The 18685-nt window shown below is 53.6% G+C and overlaps 1 protein-coding gene across 9 annotated transcripts in view; it reads right to left on the bottom strand.

Moving 5' to 3' along the window:
• Positions 1-10517: 10517 nt before the first annotated feature.
• Positions 10518-18685, bottom strand: part of LOC137467520 (E3 ubiquitin-protein ligase NEDD4-like) — an 89543-nt gene continuing 81375 nt past the window's right edge. For all 9 annotated transcript variants that reach the window (XM_068179005.1, XM_068179004.1, XM_068179006.1 and 6 more), the window contains 11 exons: positions 18407-18636; positions 17640-17761; positions 16792-16862; positions 16593-16688; positions 15594-15667; positions 14538-14598; positions 14191-14250; positions 13611-13718; positions 13210-13306; positions 12850-12922; positions 10518-11881 (listed from right to left, as the gene is read on the bottom strand). In XM_068179005.1, coding sequence (XP_068035106.1) covers positions 11779-11881; positions 12850-12922; positions 13210-13306; positions 13611-13718; positions 14191-14250; positions 14538-14598; positions 15594-15667; positions 16593-16688; positions 16792-16862; positions 17640-17761; positions 18407-18636 — 1095 coding nt within the window. In that variant the 3' untranslated portion in view covers positions 10518-11778. The remainder of the gene's footprint in view (positions 11882-12849; positions 12923-13209; positions 13307-13610; positions 13719-14190; positions 14251-14537; positions 14599-15593; positions 15668-16592; positions 16689-16791; positions 16863-17639; positions 17762-18406; positions 18637-18685) is intronic.

Below are 18685 nucleotides of genomic sequence, written 5' to 3'. Positions count from 1 at the left end.
GAGGAACTGTTTCAAACTTGATGATTTTCCTAAAAGCTGCTGTTCACAGAAGTAATGCACTAGGGCAAAGGAAATTACCAGTGTGGTAGGGAAAGTGTTGTCACTTGGGCAAACAGGTGGCCCTCAGTTCCCTGAACTCTAGGTAGGCTGCAGAGGAAGGTAATTACTAGACTTACACTATGTTACTCCACTTTGAAGCAGCTAGAATTTATTTAATGGTTGTGCTCTGTAAAGAACCCCTTAAAACTAAAGATCTGTGCTGCACCAGCACACTAAAACATGTAGAGGTACAGCAGAGAAAGGAACTTCTGTTATTCATGGAAAAGCTTCTATTATTCCTTCTGCAGGCTTTTAATTCTGAGGTACAGCAGGGAGGTATCTGCCTATGGCCTGCAACTAATATTTGCTAATATTTGCCAAGTATTGATCTAGTGTGCATCTCTTATCTTTTAGCCGTAGTCCAAGGTTCAAAGTTTACCTTTTGTTTAAAGACTGATTTCACAGGGAGGTCGTGTCCTTTAGCTAATCCAGCAGCAATAGAGGTCTGTAAAATGGAAACTGGGTTTACCACTACTTGGAGGAAAGCCCTGAAACCCACATGGAAAGCCCTTATGGCATAGAGGTGTATCCACTGACATGGCAGAGAGCCTGGACAAGTGACAAAGTGGAGGAAATAATTAGTGTGCTTTGGAATATTGTGGTGCTACCAGACCCAGCCTCAAACCAGGAGAAGATAAGCCCTGACCATTTTCTCCTGACCCAGGCACACCCATAGCCCTTCCCAGGGTACTGGTCACTCATCCCCACCTTCATATTTTCACTGCAAAGAATTGGCTGAAATTATTCCCAGATAGCTGAAACCCCAAAGCACACTGGGAAAGGCAGGTTTACCACAAAAATAAATAACCACAAGAAAATAATAACCTCATGTAGGAGAGGGTGTTGGTTTTTACTTCTGGTTTTCCTTTATAAAGTTATGTGCATTTGTATATAACAATCTGTAAATAGGGGTGAGGAAAATCTCTCTCTTTAGAGGCAGAATTAAGTGATTATGCATCAAGAATTTACCCACTATTTTAAAACTGAAGCAAGCACAGAGTAGTTCCTGTCCACAGCAAGTTTGGTGCATTTAATTTCTATTTAAGTGAGACTGGCCACTCTGACTAGGGCATGGACAGTCTGAAACCAGAGCAGATCCCTCTGGATCAGCAACATGCTGGAGACAACTGGGGACAGGAAGGGTAGGAGCCACTTCTGGTCAGGCTACCACGTCGGTGTACTGTCAGGGGTGACAGCTGGCACAGGGCTGGGTGCCAGCCTCTGGGTGAGCTTTGGGAGGATGTGGGAACGGCAGCAGGAAAAGGAGGGATGGTGCTGGGCGGAGCGGTCGGCCTGTGCTCGTATTAGTGCCGCGGTGCAGGGCACCGGGACCTGGGAAAATCTCCAGCTCTCCCGCTGCTCCGGGGTGCAAGGTCTGAGGGGCTGCATTTACCTCTGGCTTTCCAGGACAGTAGCAACAAGAGGAAACAGGGTGCCAGAGATAGGTCCCACCAGGTTGTGTTTCCCTCTGAGGACAGTCTCCATCCTTCTCTGGAGAAGAGAATGAAAAATGGGGAAAATGAGGCAATGAGCAGTAGGGAAAACTGTGGGAGTAAATCTTGAGAAAAGCTCCATGGTATTAAATAAATATTTTGAAGTAAAAATGAGGGAATTGGTGGAAACATAGGGGAATTTTGGGGGAAAAAACTTTAAAAAAAATCTAAGAGTGAGTATTTTTGGGAAAAAAATAAGGTGAGGAAAATTCAGATTGTAAAGCTGGAGATAATCCCTAGAAGAGATGATTAATATTTTCTTGTGAAAATGACGAAATCAGAAGTGGAAAGACAGGGGAAATTTGGGGAGGAAAAGTGAAATAATCCCCAGAGATTCAGGAATTAACATCCTGAGGTAAACTGTGGTCATCAGTTGTGGACATGGAGTGAAAATTTTGGGTGTAGAAATGGATGTTTTCTCCAAGATGGAGAATGAACATTTTGAGGAGAAAATAGGATCACTGGTAGTGGAGAGGTAGAGAAATTTTGGGGGTAAAGAGTTAATCTACATGGAATAAGTAGGGGATGTTTTTGAAGGAAACTGGGGCCAGATGTAAAAGTCAATCCAAAGCCAACCCTGACTCACTTCTAAATCCCAGAATAAATTCCACAAGCTGGCAGTTAAGGGACTAAAATGTCATTAAAATGGAGCCAAGAGTATTAAGAAGGTTTCTGGGAATCCAATCCCAGTGTTGTAAATGAATTTTTAACAGCTCTTGAAGCTTTTGTGACAATAAAGCATTTCTCTGTTGGGATTGCCACGGACCAAGCCCGCGGAGGGCTCGGCATCCCCGGGGGCTGCGAGGCAGCTCCGTGTCCGCCAGGCGGCGCCCCGCGGGGCGGGCGGCGGCGCAGAGGGCGCGGCGGTGCCGATGGGCTCCCGGGGCCGGCACGGGCGGTCCCCGTGCCCCGCCCGCTTCCAGCCGCGATCCAGCGTCTGCTCCGGGGAAGCGCCGTCCTCCTGGCGGGCCCGGCACCGGCACGGGACCCCAGCCCCGCGCCGGCCGGAGCAGGAGCGGCAGCGCCGGGCTCGGTCCCAGCGCCCGTCCCGGAGCGGCTCCTCCCGCCCGCGGCGATGCCGGTCCCGACCCCGGCCCCGATCCTCCGGCCCCGGGACTCACACACCGCCCGCCGAGGAAGAAGCGGCTCTGCCCAGCTTCAGCAGCAAATGCCGGCAGGACCAGGACCCGAATCCCCGGGCCCAGATCCCGGTCCCGGCCCCACCTGAGCGCCTCGGGCTCCGCGCAGCGCCGGGAGCAGGCTCCGGTCCGAGGTTCCGCACAGCGCCGAGCGCCGATCCCGCCACATCTCGAGAGGAGCATCTACCGCACAAAGCGGAGCGGGCGCGGAGCCGCCGGCATTTAGGGGCGCGGAGGGGGGCGGGGCCCGGGGGCGGGGCCGGCACAGGTGTGGCGGGCGGGGCCGGCACAGGTGTGCGCACAGGTGCGCGGGGCCCCAGCGCGGCTGCGCGGGGCGGGGCCGTGGGGGATTTAAACCGCGGGGAGGGCCCGGCGGAGCCATTTGCTCCTCGGCGCTCGGTGCGGGAGGCTGCGGCCGGGCCGGGCGCTATATCTCCTTTTCTCTCTCTTTTTCATCTGCCTTTTCTTTTATTCATTATTTCTTTTTCTCTATACCTCTCGTTTCTACCCTCCCTTCCTCCCCTCCCCCACCCCCTACACCCTCCCCCCCCTACCCCCCCCTCCCTCTCCCCCCTAGCCCTCCCCTCCCTCCCCCCCCGGGCGGTCCCCCACTCCCCCCAACCATACCCTGCCCCTCCATCCGTTCCCTCTTGCTTCCACCCTTCCTTCCCTCCCCAACCGGGCTCCCCCGTGCCCCCCCCCCCCTCCAGTCTCTCCCCACCTGCCTTCAATCCTCCTTCTCCTTCCTCCGCTCATCCTTCCCCCCCACACCCCGGCTCCTCCTGCCCCCTTTCCGTGATACCTTCCCCCCACACCTTCCGCCTCCTTCCCCAAACCTGCCTTCAACCTTCCTTTCCTCGCTCCACCCTGCCTTCCCCAAAGCCCCCTCCCCGGCTGCCCTGCACACCCCGACCTCTCCCCACCTGCCCCCTGTCCTTGTCACCCTCCGCCCAACCACCGCCTCTGCCCCCCTATTGCCGTTCTCCATTCCGCTCTCCTCCTTTCCCCGCAGCCGCGGGGCTCGGGGCGCCGGAGAATAAAGCCCAGAGGGCCGGAGCCCGGCGCCCCCCGCCCTCTCTGGGGTCCCCACACGGGGCCGGGCCCGCTCTGCGGGTCCCCCCATTCCAGTCCAACACACCGCCCGACACGGCCGGGGCTCCGGCTTTCCCTACATCACACTGGGGGGGTCGGGCTGGGGGTCAGGGAGGGCCCCCTCCTCCGGAGGAGGTCCTGGGGGGAGGGGGTGTGGGTAGGTTAGGGCGGACCCCCTCCGGAGGAGGGGGTCCGGGGGGGGGGTGGGCCCCCTCCGGAGGAGGGGGTCCCTGGGTGGGCCCTCTCTTCTACCCGCGCTCGGCTGTTGTCGGCTACTGTGGGCTGCGCTCGGCTATAATCGGCTCCTCGGCTAAACTCGGCTATAATAGACCGTTACAATTAATGTAGTCATTATTATGTATTTATTTTGTAGTATTTTATTTTATGACTGAGGAATGATTTTTTTTTTTACATAATAAAATATAATTACTCATTGATTATAAAATAATTGTAAAGTAGTAAATAATTAAGCATTAATGTTGACCTCATGAAAAAATAATTATACAATTATTCCTAAAGTTTAAAATCAATAATAATAATGCCCTCAAGGACAATTAATTTTAAAAATAATTTTTAAGTACTAAGTCACTGAGGGAGCCGAATCCGTGGGTCCCCTCCGGAGGAGGGGGTCCCTGGGGGGCTCTGGTTGTGCCCTCTCTTCTACCCGCGCTCGGCTGTTGTCGGCTACTGTGGGCTGCGCTCGGCTATAATCGGCTCCTTCGCTAATCTCGGCTATAATAGACCGTTACAATTAATGTAGTCATTATTATGTATTTATTTTGTAGTATTTTATTTTATGACTGAGGAATGATTAGTTGTTAATTACATAATAATATATAATTAGTAATTGATTATAAAATAATTGTAAAGCAGTAATTAAGCATTAATGTTGACCTCATGAAAAATAATTATACAATTATTCCTAAAGTTTAAAATCAATAATAATAATGGCCTCAAGGACAATTAATTTTAAAAATAAGTTTTGAGTACTAAGTCACTGAGGGAGCCGTATCGAGCTGCGCCGAACGCAGCGAGCGGCGCCTCAGTCCCGAATTCAGACGACTGTAGCCGATTATAGCCGAGTTTAGCCGAGTTTAGCCGAGTGTAGCCGAGTTTAGCCGAGGAGCCGAGTGTAGCCGAATGTAGCCGAGTTTAGCCGAGGAGCCGATTATAGCCGAGTGTAGCCGAGTGTAGCCGAGTTTAGCCGAGGAGCCGAGTGTAGCCGAGTGTAGCCGAGTTTAGCCGAGGAGCCGATTATAGCCGAGTGTAGCCGAGTGGAGCCGAGTGTAGCCGAGTGTAGCCGAGTTTAGCCGAGGAGCCGAGTGTAGCCGAATGTAGCCGAGTTTAGCCGAGGAGCCGATTATAGCCGAGTGTAGCCGAGTGTAGCCGAGGAGCCGATTATAGCCGAGTGTAGCCGAGTGTAGCCGAGTATAGCCGAGGAGCCGATTATAGCCGAGTGTAGCCGAGTGTAGCCGAATGTAGCCGAGTATAGCCGAGGAGCCGATTATAGCCGAGTGTAGCCGAGTTTAGCCGAGGAGCCGATTATAGCCGAGTATAGCCGAGTTTAGCCGAGTGTAGCCGAGTTTAGCCGAGTGTAGCCGATTATAGCCGAGTATAGCCGAGTTTAGCCGAGTGTAGCCGAGTTTAGCCGAGGAGCCGATTATAGCCGAGTGTAGCCGAGTTTAGCCGATTATAGCCGAGTGTAGCCGAGTTTAGCCGAGGAGCCGATAATAGCCGAGTGTAGCCGATTATAGCCGATTGTAGCCGAGTTTAGCCGAGTTTAGCCGAGAAGCCGAGTTTAGCCGAGTGTAGCCGAGTGTAGCCGAGTGTAGCCGATTATAACCGAGTGTAGCCGAGTATAGCCGAGTGTACCCGAGGAGCCGATTATAACCGAGTATAGCCGAGTATAGCCGAGTTTAGCCGAGTATAGCCGAGTTTAGCCGAGGAGCCGATTATAACCGAGTTTAGCCGAGTATAGCCGATTATAGCCGAGTTTAGCCGAGCGTAGCCGATTATAGCCGAGTGTAGCCGAAGAGCCGATAATAGCCGAGTGCAGTCGATAGTAGTCGAGTTTAGCCGAACCAAGCCGAGTTTAGCCGAAAAGCCGAAGCCCTATGAGGCGGGGCCTGGAAGCGGCCGGGGGCGGGGACGGGCGGTACCGGGGGCGCGGCTTCAGGGGCGGGTCCCGGTGCCGCCTCAGGGGCGGGTCCCGGTGCCGCCTCAGGGGCGGGTCCCGGTGCCGCCTCAGGGGCGGGTCCCGGTGCCGCCTCAGGGGCGGGTCCCGAGGCTGGCTCAGGTGCGCGGGGCCCCAGGGCGGCTGCGCGGGGCGGGGCCGAGGCTATTTAAGGGCCGGGAATCGCTCCGCCCGCCATTTGCTCACTCTGAGCGCGTGGCGGACGGGGGTCTCTTGTCCGGGCTCCGCAGCCCGGGACAGGAGGTCCTTCGGCCTCCTCTCCTGTCCTCCCCCTCTCTACTCTTCCTTCTTCCTCCTAGTATTCCCCTTCTTTCTCTGCCTTTCTCCCCTTTTCCTCTCCTCCGCAAAGCCCGCTCCTTTCTCTCCCCTTTCGGCGTCCTCCCCCCCACCTTTCATTTCTACTTCCCGTATTCTCTTTCTCTTTCCCTCCCCTTTCCCTCTCCTCCCCTGTCGGCCTCCCCTCCTGTCCCCCCCTCCCTTTACCCTTCCTTCCTCCTCCCCGTATTCCCGTTCTTTCTCCCCTAAACCCAACCGCCCCCCCCTTCCTGTCCTCTCCCCACCCCGCTCCTCCGTTCTCTCTTCCCCTTCTCTCCCTCCTCTGTCCACCGTCCCTCTTCCCCGCTGCCGCCCTTTCCCTTCCCCTCCCGCTTTCCTCCACAGCCCGACCTCCCTCCATACCCTTTCTCATGCCCTGCTAGCCCTTCTCTCTTCCCGTCGCCCCTTTCCTTCTTTCCCCGCAGCCGCGGGGCTCGGGGCGCCGGAGAATAAAGCCCAGAGGGCCGGAGCCCGGCGCCCCCCGCCCTCTCTGGGGTCCCCACACGGGGCCGGGCCCGCTCTGCGGGTCCCCCCATTCCAGTCCAACACACCGCCCGACACGGCCGGGGCTCCGGCTTTCCCTACATCACACTGGGGGGGTCGGGCTGGGGGTCAGGGAGGGCCCCCTCCTCCGGAGGGGGTCTTGGGGGGAGGGGGTGTGGGTAGGTTAGGGCGGACCCCCTCCGGAGGAGGGGGTCCGGGGGGGGGGGGGTGGGCCCCCTCCGGAGGAGGGGGTCCCTGGGGGGGGGTCGGGGCGGGCCCCCTCCGGAGGAGGGGGTCCGGGGAGGGGGGCGGGGCGGAGGGGGGGCCTTCCCCCCTCCAGGCTCCGCCCCTCCCTCGGACCCCCTCCTCCGGACGGGGCCCGCGCCGGCCCCCTCCCGGGGACCCCCTCCTCCGGACCGGGGCCCGGGGGGAGGGGGGGCGGGTGGGTGGGGGGGGTAGTAGGGGGCGGCACGTCACTCTGCAGCGTGGACAGGCACAAAAAAAAAAAAAAAAAAGGCTCCAGACACAGGAACGGCCGCACCCCGCCTGTCTCCCTCCCCCCCACCCGCCCTCCCCCCCTCCCTCCCCCCGGGCCCCGGTCCGGAGGAGGGGGTCCCCGGGAGGGGGCCGGCGCGGGCCCCGTCCGGAGGAAGGGGTCCGAGGGAGGGGCGGAGCCTGGAGGGGGGAAGGCCCCCCTCCGCCCCGCCCCCCTCCCCGGACCCCCTCCTCCGGAGGGGGCCCGCCCCGACCCCCCCCCCCCAGGGGACCCCCTCCTCCGGAGGGGGCCCACCCCCTCCCCCCCCCCCCGGACCCCCTCCTCCGGAGGGGGCCCGCCCTAACCTACCCACACCCCCCTCCCCCCAGGACCCCCTCCGGAGGAGGGGGCCCTCCCTGACCCCCAGCCCGACCCCCCCAGTGTGATGTAGGGAAAGCCGGAGCCCCGGCCGTGTCGGGCGGTGTGTTGGACTGGAATGGGGGGACCCGCAGAGCGGGCCCGGCCCCGTGTGGGGACCCCAGAGAGGGCGGGGGGCGCCGGGCTCCGGCCCTCTGGGCTTTATTCTCCGGCGCCCCGAGCCCCGCGGCTGCGGGGAAAGGAGGAGAGCGGAATGGAGAACGGCAATAGGGGGGCAGAGGCGGTGGTTGGGCGGAGGGTGACAAGGACAGGGGGCAGGTGGGGAGAGGTCGGGGTGTGCAGGGCAGCCGGGGAGGGGGCTTTGGGGAAGGCAGGGTGGAGCGAGGAAAGGAAGGTTGAAGGCAGGTTTGGGGAAGGAGGCGGAAGGTGTGGGGGGAAGGTATCACGGAAAGGGGGCAGGAGGAGCCGGGGTGTGGGGGGGAAGGATGAGCGGAGGAAGGAGAAGGAGGATTGAAGGCAGGTGGGGAGAGACTGGAGGGGGGGGGGGGCACGGGGGAGCCCGGTTGGGGAGGGAAGGAAGGGTGGAAGCAAGAGGGAACGGATGGAGGGGCAGGGTATGGTTGGGGGGAGTGGGGGACCGCCCGGGGGGGGGAGGGAGGGGAGGGCTAGGGGGGAGAGGGAGGGGGGGGTAGGGGGGGGAGGGTGTAGGGGGTGGGGGAGGGGAGGAAGGGAGGGTAGAAACGAGAGGTATAGAGAAAAAGAAATAATGAATAAAAGAAAAGGCAGATGAAAAAGAGAGAGAAAAGGAGATATAGCGCCCGGCCCGGCCGCAGCCTCCCGCACCGAGCGCCGAGGAGCAAATGGCTCCGCCGGGCCCTCCCCGCGGTTTAAATCCCCCACGGCCCCGCCCCGCGCAGCCGCGCTGGGGCCCCGCGCACCTGTGCGCACACCTGTGCCGGCCCCGCCCGCCACACCTGTGCCGGCCCCGCCCCCGGGCCCCGCCCCCCTCCGCGCCCCTAAATGCCGGCGGCTCCGCGCCCGCTCCGCTTTGTGCGGTAGATGCTCCTCTCGAGATGTGGCGGGATCGGCGCTCGGCGCTGTGCGGAACCTCGGACCGGAGCCTGCTCCCGGCGCTGCGCGGAGCCCGAGGCGCTCAGGTGGGGCCGGGACCGGGATCTGGGCCCGGGGATTCGGGTCCTGGTCCTGCCGGCATTTGCTGCTGAAGCTGGGCAGAGCCGCTTCTTCCTCGGCGGGCGGTGTGTGAGTCCCGGGGCCGGAGGATCGGGGCCGGGGTCGGGACCGGCATCGCCGCGGGCGGGAGGAGCCGCTCCGGGACGGGCGCTGGGACCGAGCCCGGCGCTGCCGCTCCTGCTCCGGCCGGCGCGGGGCTGGGGTCCCGTGCCGGTGCCGGGCCCGCCAGGAGGACGGCGCTTCCCCGGAGCAGACGCTGGATCGCGGCTGGAAGCGGGCGGGGCACGGGGACCGCCCGTGCCGGCCCCGGGAGCCCATCGGCACCGCCGCGCCCTCTGCGCCGCCGCCCGCCCCGCGGGGCGCCGCCTGGCGGACACGGAGCTGCCTCGCAGCCCCCAGGGATGCCGAGCCCTCCGCGGCCCCGCGAGGCCACCGCACCCCCCGGGAAACGCGGCGGGACGAGCGCGGCTGGATCGCCGCGGGCGGAAAGAACCGTTCCCCTCCCCCTCACCGCTTTCGACCGCGCCCGGGGTGAGAGTGGGGCCCTGCTCGGGCCGCTCATCCGACACCTGCCGCGTGAGATCTGATGCTCTCCTTCCTCTCTCCCACTTTTCTCTGTGGCTCACTCTCCCCAGGTTTCAAGGGAGAGGGACGGGACGAGGAAGGGGTAGAAAGAGGAGCAATACGGGGAGAAGGAAGGAGAGTTGACAGGAGAAAAGAGGGGCGGTTTTTGGGGCGGGGGGAATGGGGAGGAAGAAGGGGAATACGGGGAAGAATGAAGGCAGGCTAGGTCGGTGGAAAGGCGGAGAGGTTTTAGGGGGCAGATGGAAGGGGGAGAAAGAAGAGGAATTCAGTGCGAAGAAAGGAGAGGGCGCAGTGGGGAAGTGGAAGCCCCACGACCCACCTGGGGAGCCTGGATCAGGAGCTCCTACTCTCACCGTAGTCATAGTGAGCAAATGATCGACGTGCGATTTCCGGGGATTAAATGACCTCGGCCCCGCCCCGCGTACCTGAGCCCGGCCCCGCCCCGCGCACCTGTGTCGGGCCCGGGGCCCGCCTCGGAAGCCCCGCTCCTGCCACCGCCCGGGCCCGCCCTTGAAGCCGTCTGGCCCTGCCCCCGATGTCACCCGGACCCGGCCTCCTGGGACCTTCCGGGTTCCACATTAGAATCAGCTGTGCTTAATGTACAAGGTCAGTGGGAATACCTAGATTTATCTCTTTTATCCCCAGAGCCAAGCAATCAGTCCAGCATTCCTGTCTACTCTGATGCCAGCCACTGTCTTGTGTTCCAACTGCTCCTCCAATGGAAAGGTCAGGCAGGAATGTCAGGAAGCATATTTAATGGAGAAGGAATCTTGAACTGCGTTCAAATACTGCCCTAATCTTCCTCAGGACTGGGACCATAACTGCTGAATGCTACTGGCAGTGAGGCTTCTTCCCAGCTGGGTGATCCTGTATCCAAGGCTCCGCAGTGTGGCTGGACGCAGGCTGGGCACGCGGGTAAGGCTAGGGCTCAAGAACTGTTGGCAGTGAGGTGGAAGTTTGTTTTGGCAAGTGGTGTCATCTTCCTTGGATGCTGGGGAGCAGGTGGGGCAGAGCTGCAGGTCAGTGGAACCAGCCCTGCTCCAGCAGTGCTGTCACCATGTCACTGCACTGGGGCAAACACAAATCTGTCACCTTTAATCTGCCAGAAAACAGATGCAACTCAGACATTATAGATTAAGCATGCAACATGTCATAGGTAACAAAATGGATTAGATAGCAGTGTATATTAAATAAATCTTTGTAAGTAAAAAATCACAGAAACAATTGCTGAGGAACATGTCTGCAGGCTCAGGTCTAGAGCTGGTGGGGTTTTCTCTTATACAGCAGCAGCCAAATTCACCATAGAAGGACACGTGCAGTAGGAAGGAGTAGAGTCCCATTAGTGTTTATGGTCATACCAGGTCTGCCTTCCCGGTGGTACAGAAAGTGCCTTCAGAGTCTGTTGCCATTAGAAATTAACAACCCCAGTGTTAATTAGGTTCATTAGCAAGTGCACACAAACAGGAGCCAGAACAGAGCTGTGTTCCAGAGTGCCAGGTTTCATTTGGAATGCCTCCATTGCAAACAGGAATGCGGAAAGGATGGAAAACCAGTCAGTGTACAGAGAGAATGACAGGGTTCAGCACGTTCTCCTAAAAGGCTAAATGCCAACCCCAGCCCAGATGCTTTGTAGCACATGTACAGCTTGGCAGTAATGAGGCAGCTTCAGGAGAACAGAGATCTGGACATGCTGTGTCAGGGCTCTGCTGTGCCTTGACACTCTTCTAGTACTTACACAAAAATGCAACATCCAGCCCATACTTCTGGATACAAGAACAGTGATGTGCTTAATGAAGAGAGTTGCTTTTGAGAGACAGCCTGTGGAGAGAAAGCTTCCAACAGAGCTTTCTCCTACTCTCCTAATAGTTTTAGGAACACAAGGCTCAATGTGCTTTGAAAAAAAAGAATGGTATGAAATTAAGAAAAATGCTCATTTTTCCAAGTATATGGTATTTAATTGTAATGAAATAAAATCTGAAAATGTCTAAATCAGTTAAGAAGTAAACATGGGTTGTAATACTATACCTGTAAAATGATTAATTCCATTCATTGTCATTAGAAATTGTGTAAAATATTTATTAAGGGCTTTGCCTACAGAGGCACAACATAAATAGAGTAAGTCCTGCTGAAATGTGATCAGTTCGCAACTGGTGCGGGAACATCAGCAAGGCCACCCCAGGTGACAGTCCCAGCCTCGGGGCTCGGCCCCCGCCCTGCCGGGGTGTGCTCCAGAGCCCAGCGCCGGGCAACTGCTATGCCACAAGCCCTCGGAGTCCCTCGGGCAGGTGCCAAAGCCAGCAGAACGTGCTTGGAGAGGGAACGGGTGCTGCAAAGTTAATCCACCCCTTCAAACCCTTGGGCATTCTCCACAGCCATGAGGAGCTTCTCCCGCAGGTCCTCGAAAGATTCATACAGAGGTAAGTCTAGGCGGTTAAAGCTGGAAGGGACAAGGAAAGAGTCACTCAAATAATCCATGGAAAAACAGAGATTTTAAGAACTAGAAAAGATTAAAGAATTAGGGATCTTGATTAAGAATGCAGCTTGTGGTCCACAGTGTTCCCTGCACACCTCACACCTGCCTGAGTGAGCTCTCCAGTAACTGAGTGCTGCCTTCCTTTGGGAAGCTGGAAGCAGGAATTTGGTAAGAATCCCTTTGGAGAGGAAAAAAAGCCAACAGAAAGCCCTTCACTGTATTTAGAGGATGGAAAACCATCTTTGTTAAGGGACTGATTTCTTGAAGCTCAGCAAAGATATTGTGGATTTAGAGGACAGATCCTTTCCTCTCTGGAAGGAAAAAAAGATGAAACATCCAAGAGATAATCTTCCAAAGTTAAAAGCTAGCAGAAAATTGGAACCCAAAGAGGATGGGTTGATTTTGGAGCATGTTCAAGGTAGTATTGCTGTTTTTGTTTGGTAGGTTTTGTGCTTTTGTTTTCAGGATTTTTTTTTTTTTAATAAAAGCTCATTATTCTATAGAATTATTAGTTTTACAGAAAGATCCCCAGTCTGTACTGATAGTCCATAAAATAGTTTTCCAATTCAGCACCATTTTTCTTTAAAAAGCCACATTCCTGAAATGTAACAGAGCAAGAGAAATTTGTACTGGATGCTTTCAATGTTTGCAAAATCTATAAGCCAGGGTTAAATTATCTGATCTTACTTTTGTTTTGAATTCTCCAATGATTTATGGGCTTTCTATGGTTGTTTGGTGATGTCTGACTTGCTGTAGTTTACTACATCCACTTACTAGGATGTGGGAAATAAAATAATAGCCTTCAGTTTCTCAGTTTGTGAAGGCACTGGGGAGCCACAGGATCAAATGCTGTTTGATGCAGAGCTGAGTATGGTCAGCAGCGTGGCCCTTCTGGCAGGAGCAGCTCTGGAATTTATGCTTTGGTGACTTACCAGGTGTGAGCTCGGGGCAGCTTGTCAGGACTTCCCCACTGCTCTATTGTAAACAGCTGAGGACCATTTGAACCTGGGTGAAAATGAAAACCATATGAAACAGAAATTGCTGGACACTACAGAGACTGTCTCAACATTATTTTTAACGTGAAATGTTGGCATCAATTGTGGGCTGGATTCTTCACCTGTAACAGGTACATTAAAGCAACATGACTGTGGTTCTTTCTTTCCAAGCCCAGTGAGTTGGTTTCAGAGCTTGCATAATGCCAAGGAAGTCAGCTCAGAGATCAGCATTTACAACTCAGTGCTACGTGAGGGTCAGAGGCTGGCTGGATTGCCATCGCGCCGCGAGCAGCTCACCATAAAGTTCAGCAAATCCGTTCATAGGCACGCGTGACGTCCCGGTCACAAACTGCAGCAGCCGGATCCGTTTCTCAGCATCCATCAGCAGAACAGCCTGTTGGCAAATGGACGCCCTCAGCCCCAGCCTGGATGGGCCCCGAGAGCAGCCCGAAGCCAGCGTGAATCACCTTTTGTATGAGCCAACTCTCAGAACACAATGGACTGTCTCGGCTCCGGCTCCCATCTGTGGGCTGCTCTGGCAAGAGCGGCACCTGTCCTCACCTGAGTGAGGTGGGAGCAGGTCCTGCCCCCCAGCACAACATCGCCCCATTCTTAGCAGTTTTCATGAAGAAAAAAGATTGCAAAAAAGGGCAGTAACTTTCACTTACAGGACCAGTCAGAGGCGGTGCCAGTCTTACCTTCCAGAACCACTGGATAACGGGATGGTTTGGGCAGTAACCATTTTTGTAGATGGTGTGTTGTCTCCAGTCATTGACATCGACGTCACCGAGGCCACACATCAGTAACTGCAGGGAAACAGAACGGTGGGATGTGAATGAGTGTGTGTTTCCCTGCACTCATGGGGTAACTAGGTCTCACTGCCCCTCAGGGCTCTGACCTTCAGTCATTTATGCACGCACAGGGGAGAGTCAGAGCTTCTTCCCAGAGTATTCCAGTTACTGGAGAATGGCTGCACACTGCCATACTGTGACAGCAACTTCCATGTGTTTGGCTCAAATGGGACTGGCAGAGGCATGATGGCACTTACTCACTAAGCTACTTCCAGGCTTTCAGAGGCACCCCCCCAACCACCTCCCTGAGTGCAGTTCTTTGCATGTCATGAATAGATTTATTAATTGGGAAGAAACATCTAATTTCCAACTCTGAGCAAGGCAGCTGTGTCTGCACATTCCCTTAGGGAGCGGGAGGGATGACTGAAGAGCCCAGAACATGGTGCATCTGTCAGAACTGTCAGCTTGGGGCACCAAATTGACTCACCTCCAGTTCATTCTCATCAAAAATTTTAATCAGATCAATAGGAAGCAGTTCTGTGAATCCCTAAAAAGAAAAAGAGCAAAGTTAAAACTCTCATCCCACAAAAATCCTAATTTAAAACATCAGTGACCAAATTACTTCAAGCTCAAATAATTAAACTTGAAAGAGAATGACCTTATTCTCATAAGGGAAAGATGATGTAGTCTTACACAAGATAAAACTGAAAAATCATAAACATAAGTATTCTATTTGCATTCCCTGCCAAGCTCCCTGCTCCCTTTACACAGACACCAGTGGGTAAGAAATCTGTATCCCTACTTTTGTGAAAGAAAGGCATTAAAGAGCCTCACCTCCAGAAAGGCATTCATTTGTTTCTGCACTCTGTTGACAAACCGCCACTGGATGACCAGGCTGCAGAAAGAAACAAAACCCCATCAGAAAAACAAACTCATTAGCAGGTCTCAGCCAAGTGTTCAGAGGTTTCAGCAGCCCCAGGTGCTTTCAGTTTGTCATTTACAACTTCGGGTAACTAAGCAGTTTTCACCAGTTGTTCCAATGTATTGGCTGGTGACTGATGGAATTTTGAAGAAACAAACCAACAACCCCAGTGACTATGACCAAATCACAGTGGGAATATTTTTGCTCCTGTAAGTACCTACATGAGGAGACATTTTATTCTTCCAGAGCAGTGAGTAATTAAAAATTCCCAGCAAAGCCTGCAAGCTCTGAGGAGAGCTGTCAGGACAGCATCTCACCTATAAAGAAATAAACTGCAGCATCAAAGGGACACCTTGCTTTTAGTACCAGTCACCCACAGCACAAACACCTCACAGGTGCAGGCATAAAAATATCAGTTCCAGGCATGGAACTGGTCTAGGTCCAGGCACTGGAAATGAATTCTAATTTGCATGAATGTATCAATTTTAATGTCTTTCACCTTGGAAAAGGCCCTAATTTGAAATGCCAGCAGGTATAAGTGAATTTAGCATTTTACATCCTGGTAGGTGAAAGAACTGAGAGAGCTGAAAATAAAACCTAATTTCAGATTTGGCTGATTTTTGGTAGGAATGCTGGCACTGGAATCCTGGCTCTGGTCTGTGACTGGCAGGGGAGGACAATGGGATGAGGGTCAGGCTGGAGAGCACCTTCTGGCTCATCTGAACTTGAGCCAGATGTTGGAAATGCACGTTTCCATGGAGGGGAATTTCAGGAGAACAAAGCACGTAATTTATTTTACTCTTTGTTCTTATGTCTGACTGGATATAACCAGTGTTAACAGTAAGATTTTTTTTTTCCAGTGATCCCTGATGCTCTTGTGAAGTACAAGCAACAGGAACTGCAGCAGGGTCAATTGTAAGTACAACTGCTCTTTTTTACCCCCAGGCATATTCCATAATGATACTTACTCAATGTATTCCCGCTTGTTTTCATTTGTTACCATGATTTCGGACCCATTGGGCTTCAGGTCCACTTGATATGTCTATATTTCAGAAGACCAAAAAACCTCCTATTATTTGAGGACATCTTTCTCCCAGAACCCACTCTCCCTGAGCAGCATTTTACAAGCATTATCAGGAAATCATTAATAAATTGATTTACACTTTCAAACAAACTTGTGTTGACAGAAGAGGAAACTAGCAGAGAGGCTGGCTATTTACTAATAATTTTATTTTAATTATTATTTATAATAATGAAATGATATATTTATATAAAATATAACCACAAAGGACATACTTTATATATACAAAATCATAATAGTTATTATTTATCATAGAAGAAGCTAAATCACATATTGAAACTGCCCAAAGCCAACCAGTATATTACAAAACCTCTCTATTCTGTGGCTTCAATACTCTCCCTAGTTCTCCATGTAATCCAGAACCGTATGTTGCTTCAGGAAAAAGGCAGTACGCGCTGGAAAGTGGATCAGAATGTTTTTGACAGGACATTGAGTGCATAGTTTGAAATGTTGAAGTTTTTTCATTTGTAATGGCAAAAGTTACCCACTGACTGTGACCCTTTTAAACCTGGCAGCATGCCCCCGTTGTACCAGCTGCCACTGTGACAGGCTCAACAGAGAGGACCTCCCTGGCGTCATTCCACCGCCCTCCTCTGAGGACACCTTCGACCTCAGAAACCCAGGCAGTCCCTGGGCCTGGACCACGTCCCAGCTGGACTGTGGGACACCTTTATTCCTCCTCATTTGCAAGTATTTTACTCAGCTGCATATCTGGCTTGTCCCAGAGATGTCGTGGCTCCCTGACAGGAATGTGGCACCCCGAGTCCCCGTTGGGAACATAGCGAGGTGAAGGCTGATCAGTGCATTCACCACCACGAGACTCTGCTCAGTACTGAGGTACTTGCTGGCAATAACCAGTTCTAAGATGTAAATAACCTTTACATACCTGTCCAAAGTTTTCCTCGTCTATGCAAAACATGAGATCCAGCTCCGTAGGGTCATTTTCCAGGATCCACTTCAGAGAGTTGTAGTATTCACTATCCTAGGGCAGATCACAATTAGGCAGTTTGAAAATGGGCAATTAGTGCAGAGTTGTAGAAACCCATGGGCCTGTGAGCCCTGGCACGGTTTAAATGGGGTCTCACCACTGATTCCATGTCCTTCAGCGTTATGGGCTTCCCCAGCATCATCTTGTAGAAAGGTCTGATGAAGAAGCCTGCAAGAGAGAGGAGAGCGTTCCATGCCCTGCTCTGCATCTGCACATTCCATAAAGGTACGACTGCTCAGGGCACCACCCCTGGCATTTCCTGTTATCTCCTGACTGCAACAGTCCTGCAACTGCAACAGCATCATAGCAGCTCAGGTTTATCGAAGCACAGAAAGTCCAATTTTTCAGTTTCTACAATTATCCACTAACTACCATACTCCACTGACCACCCTAACATTAATGGCAGAGAGAGCCAAAAGCTGGGGAATTGAGCTCAGGGCACACTATCCCATTTAAAATCACTGCTCCTCTCTCCAAGAAGTTGCTTGAAAACCTGGCTGCTGAGCTTCCTCTGCTCAGGACTCTTCTGCTTCCTCTGCTGCAGCAGGGCTCAGGAAAATCTGGTCAGTAATGTCTGCCTGGTGTGAGATTTCAAAATGCAGCAGAAATTGTAATTAAAGCCTTCAGCAATAATTTTACATATCAAAATATGCTGCAGTTGGCCCCCCTAGTTTGGCTGCAGGTTTGCATGGAAATGACTGATACAAATTCCATGCTTCTCCTCTAGGGACAGTGCTCATGCTGGTTCTGGAGTTTTAACTTGAGTGGAGAAAGGAAAACTTTGTATGAAACACACTTGTTGAGTAAGACACTGTAATTTTGTGAATCACCATTCAGGTCTCTAGAGTGCCAGTCCCAGAGTGTCCCCAGAACCTGGGGCGCTCAAGCAGGTGCATTTCCTTCCCCAAAGCCCAGTGGCAGCAGCAGAGCAGGAGCAGGACTCACCGTCCAGCAGCTTCCCGTGGTACACGGCCAGGCCGGCCACCCGGCCAATGAAGGTGAAGTATGACAGATGGTCTTCGTTACAGAGACCTGAATTAGGATTAATCTGAAGTGTATAGTTGTCCCTTTTTTGGGGAAAGAAAAAAAACAGCTGAAGAACCGAGTCTTTAAATAAGCACATACTCAGATATGTTAATAAATAACTAGTGCTTAGGGGCATGTCCCTTCAGCAGCGCTGTGGGGCTGTGCCCAAGTCCTTTTCAGTCTGTCCCACCACGGAGCCACTGAGGGCTGAAGGGCTGACACAGCAGCAAACCAAACCCACTGTGAGCAGGAGCCCTCTCTCCTGTGCACTAATGGATTGCTCCACGATTTTAAAGCTGGGCAGCCCCCACTGTACAGTTCTGGGAAGCCACTGCTGGGGAACTCCTGCCGTGTGAATGAGCAGCTGCGTTCCGAGCTTGCTCTACAGCAGTGCTGGAACTCTGGGCAGCAGAGGAAAGAGGCTTTTCTGTGACATCGGTCCCTTCGCCATCACTGGCCTAAAAAACTGCAGTTTTGCTGCCCTGGATATTGTCTGAGCAATGGAAATGTTTTCTGGGTTCTCAAGGAGAATTCCAGAGGCTCTCTGAAGGGCAGCAGGAACAGGGCAGTGGGGCTGCCCAGGGCACCCTGGGAAGGAGGAGCTACTTCTGCCCAGAGCAACTTTGCCTCTTATGCAAAATGTAATGTATATCCCTTGAGAATACAAATATTTAATGGACACTTACGTTGCTGAGTATTCAAAGAGACCATAGTAAGGGTTAAACATCTCCTTGGACAAGAGAAAAAACCATTCTCTGGCCACACCTCCATAGTCAAGTCCTTTCTCTGACTCAAATTCAATCCAGAGCCTGGCTTTTAGTACATCAGGTCTCTTCACAGACATGATTCTTCTGTAGGACTCCTCAAAGATGTTATTTCTGTGTAATTTCATCTCAAATCTGTTGGGTATGTCAGCCTGTGTGAAAAAAGATTAGATTATCCTTGTTAGTCTCAAGAAAAAAGTC

The sequence above is a fragment of the Anomalospiza imberbis genome, unplaced genomic scaffold (genome assembly GCF_031753505.1).
Source record: "Anomalospiza imberbis isolate Cuckoo-Finch-1a 21T00152 unplaced genomic scaffold, ASM3175350v1 scaffold_66, whole genome shotgun sequence".
NCBI lineage: Eukaryota > Metazoa > Chordata > Aves > Passeriformes > Viduidae > Anomalospiza > Anomalospiza imberbis.
The sequence above is the reverse complement of the archived record's forward strand: the minus strand, read 5'-3'. Positions and strand labels throughout refer to the sequence as shown.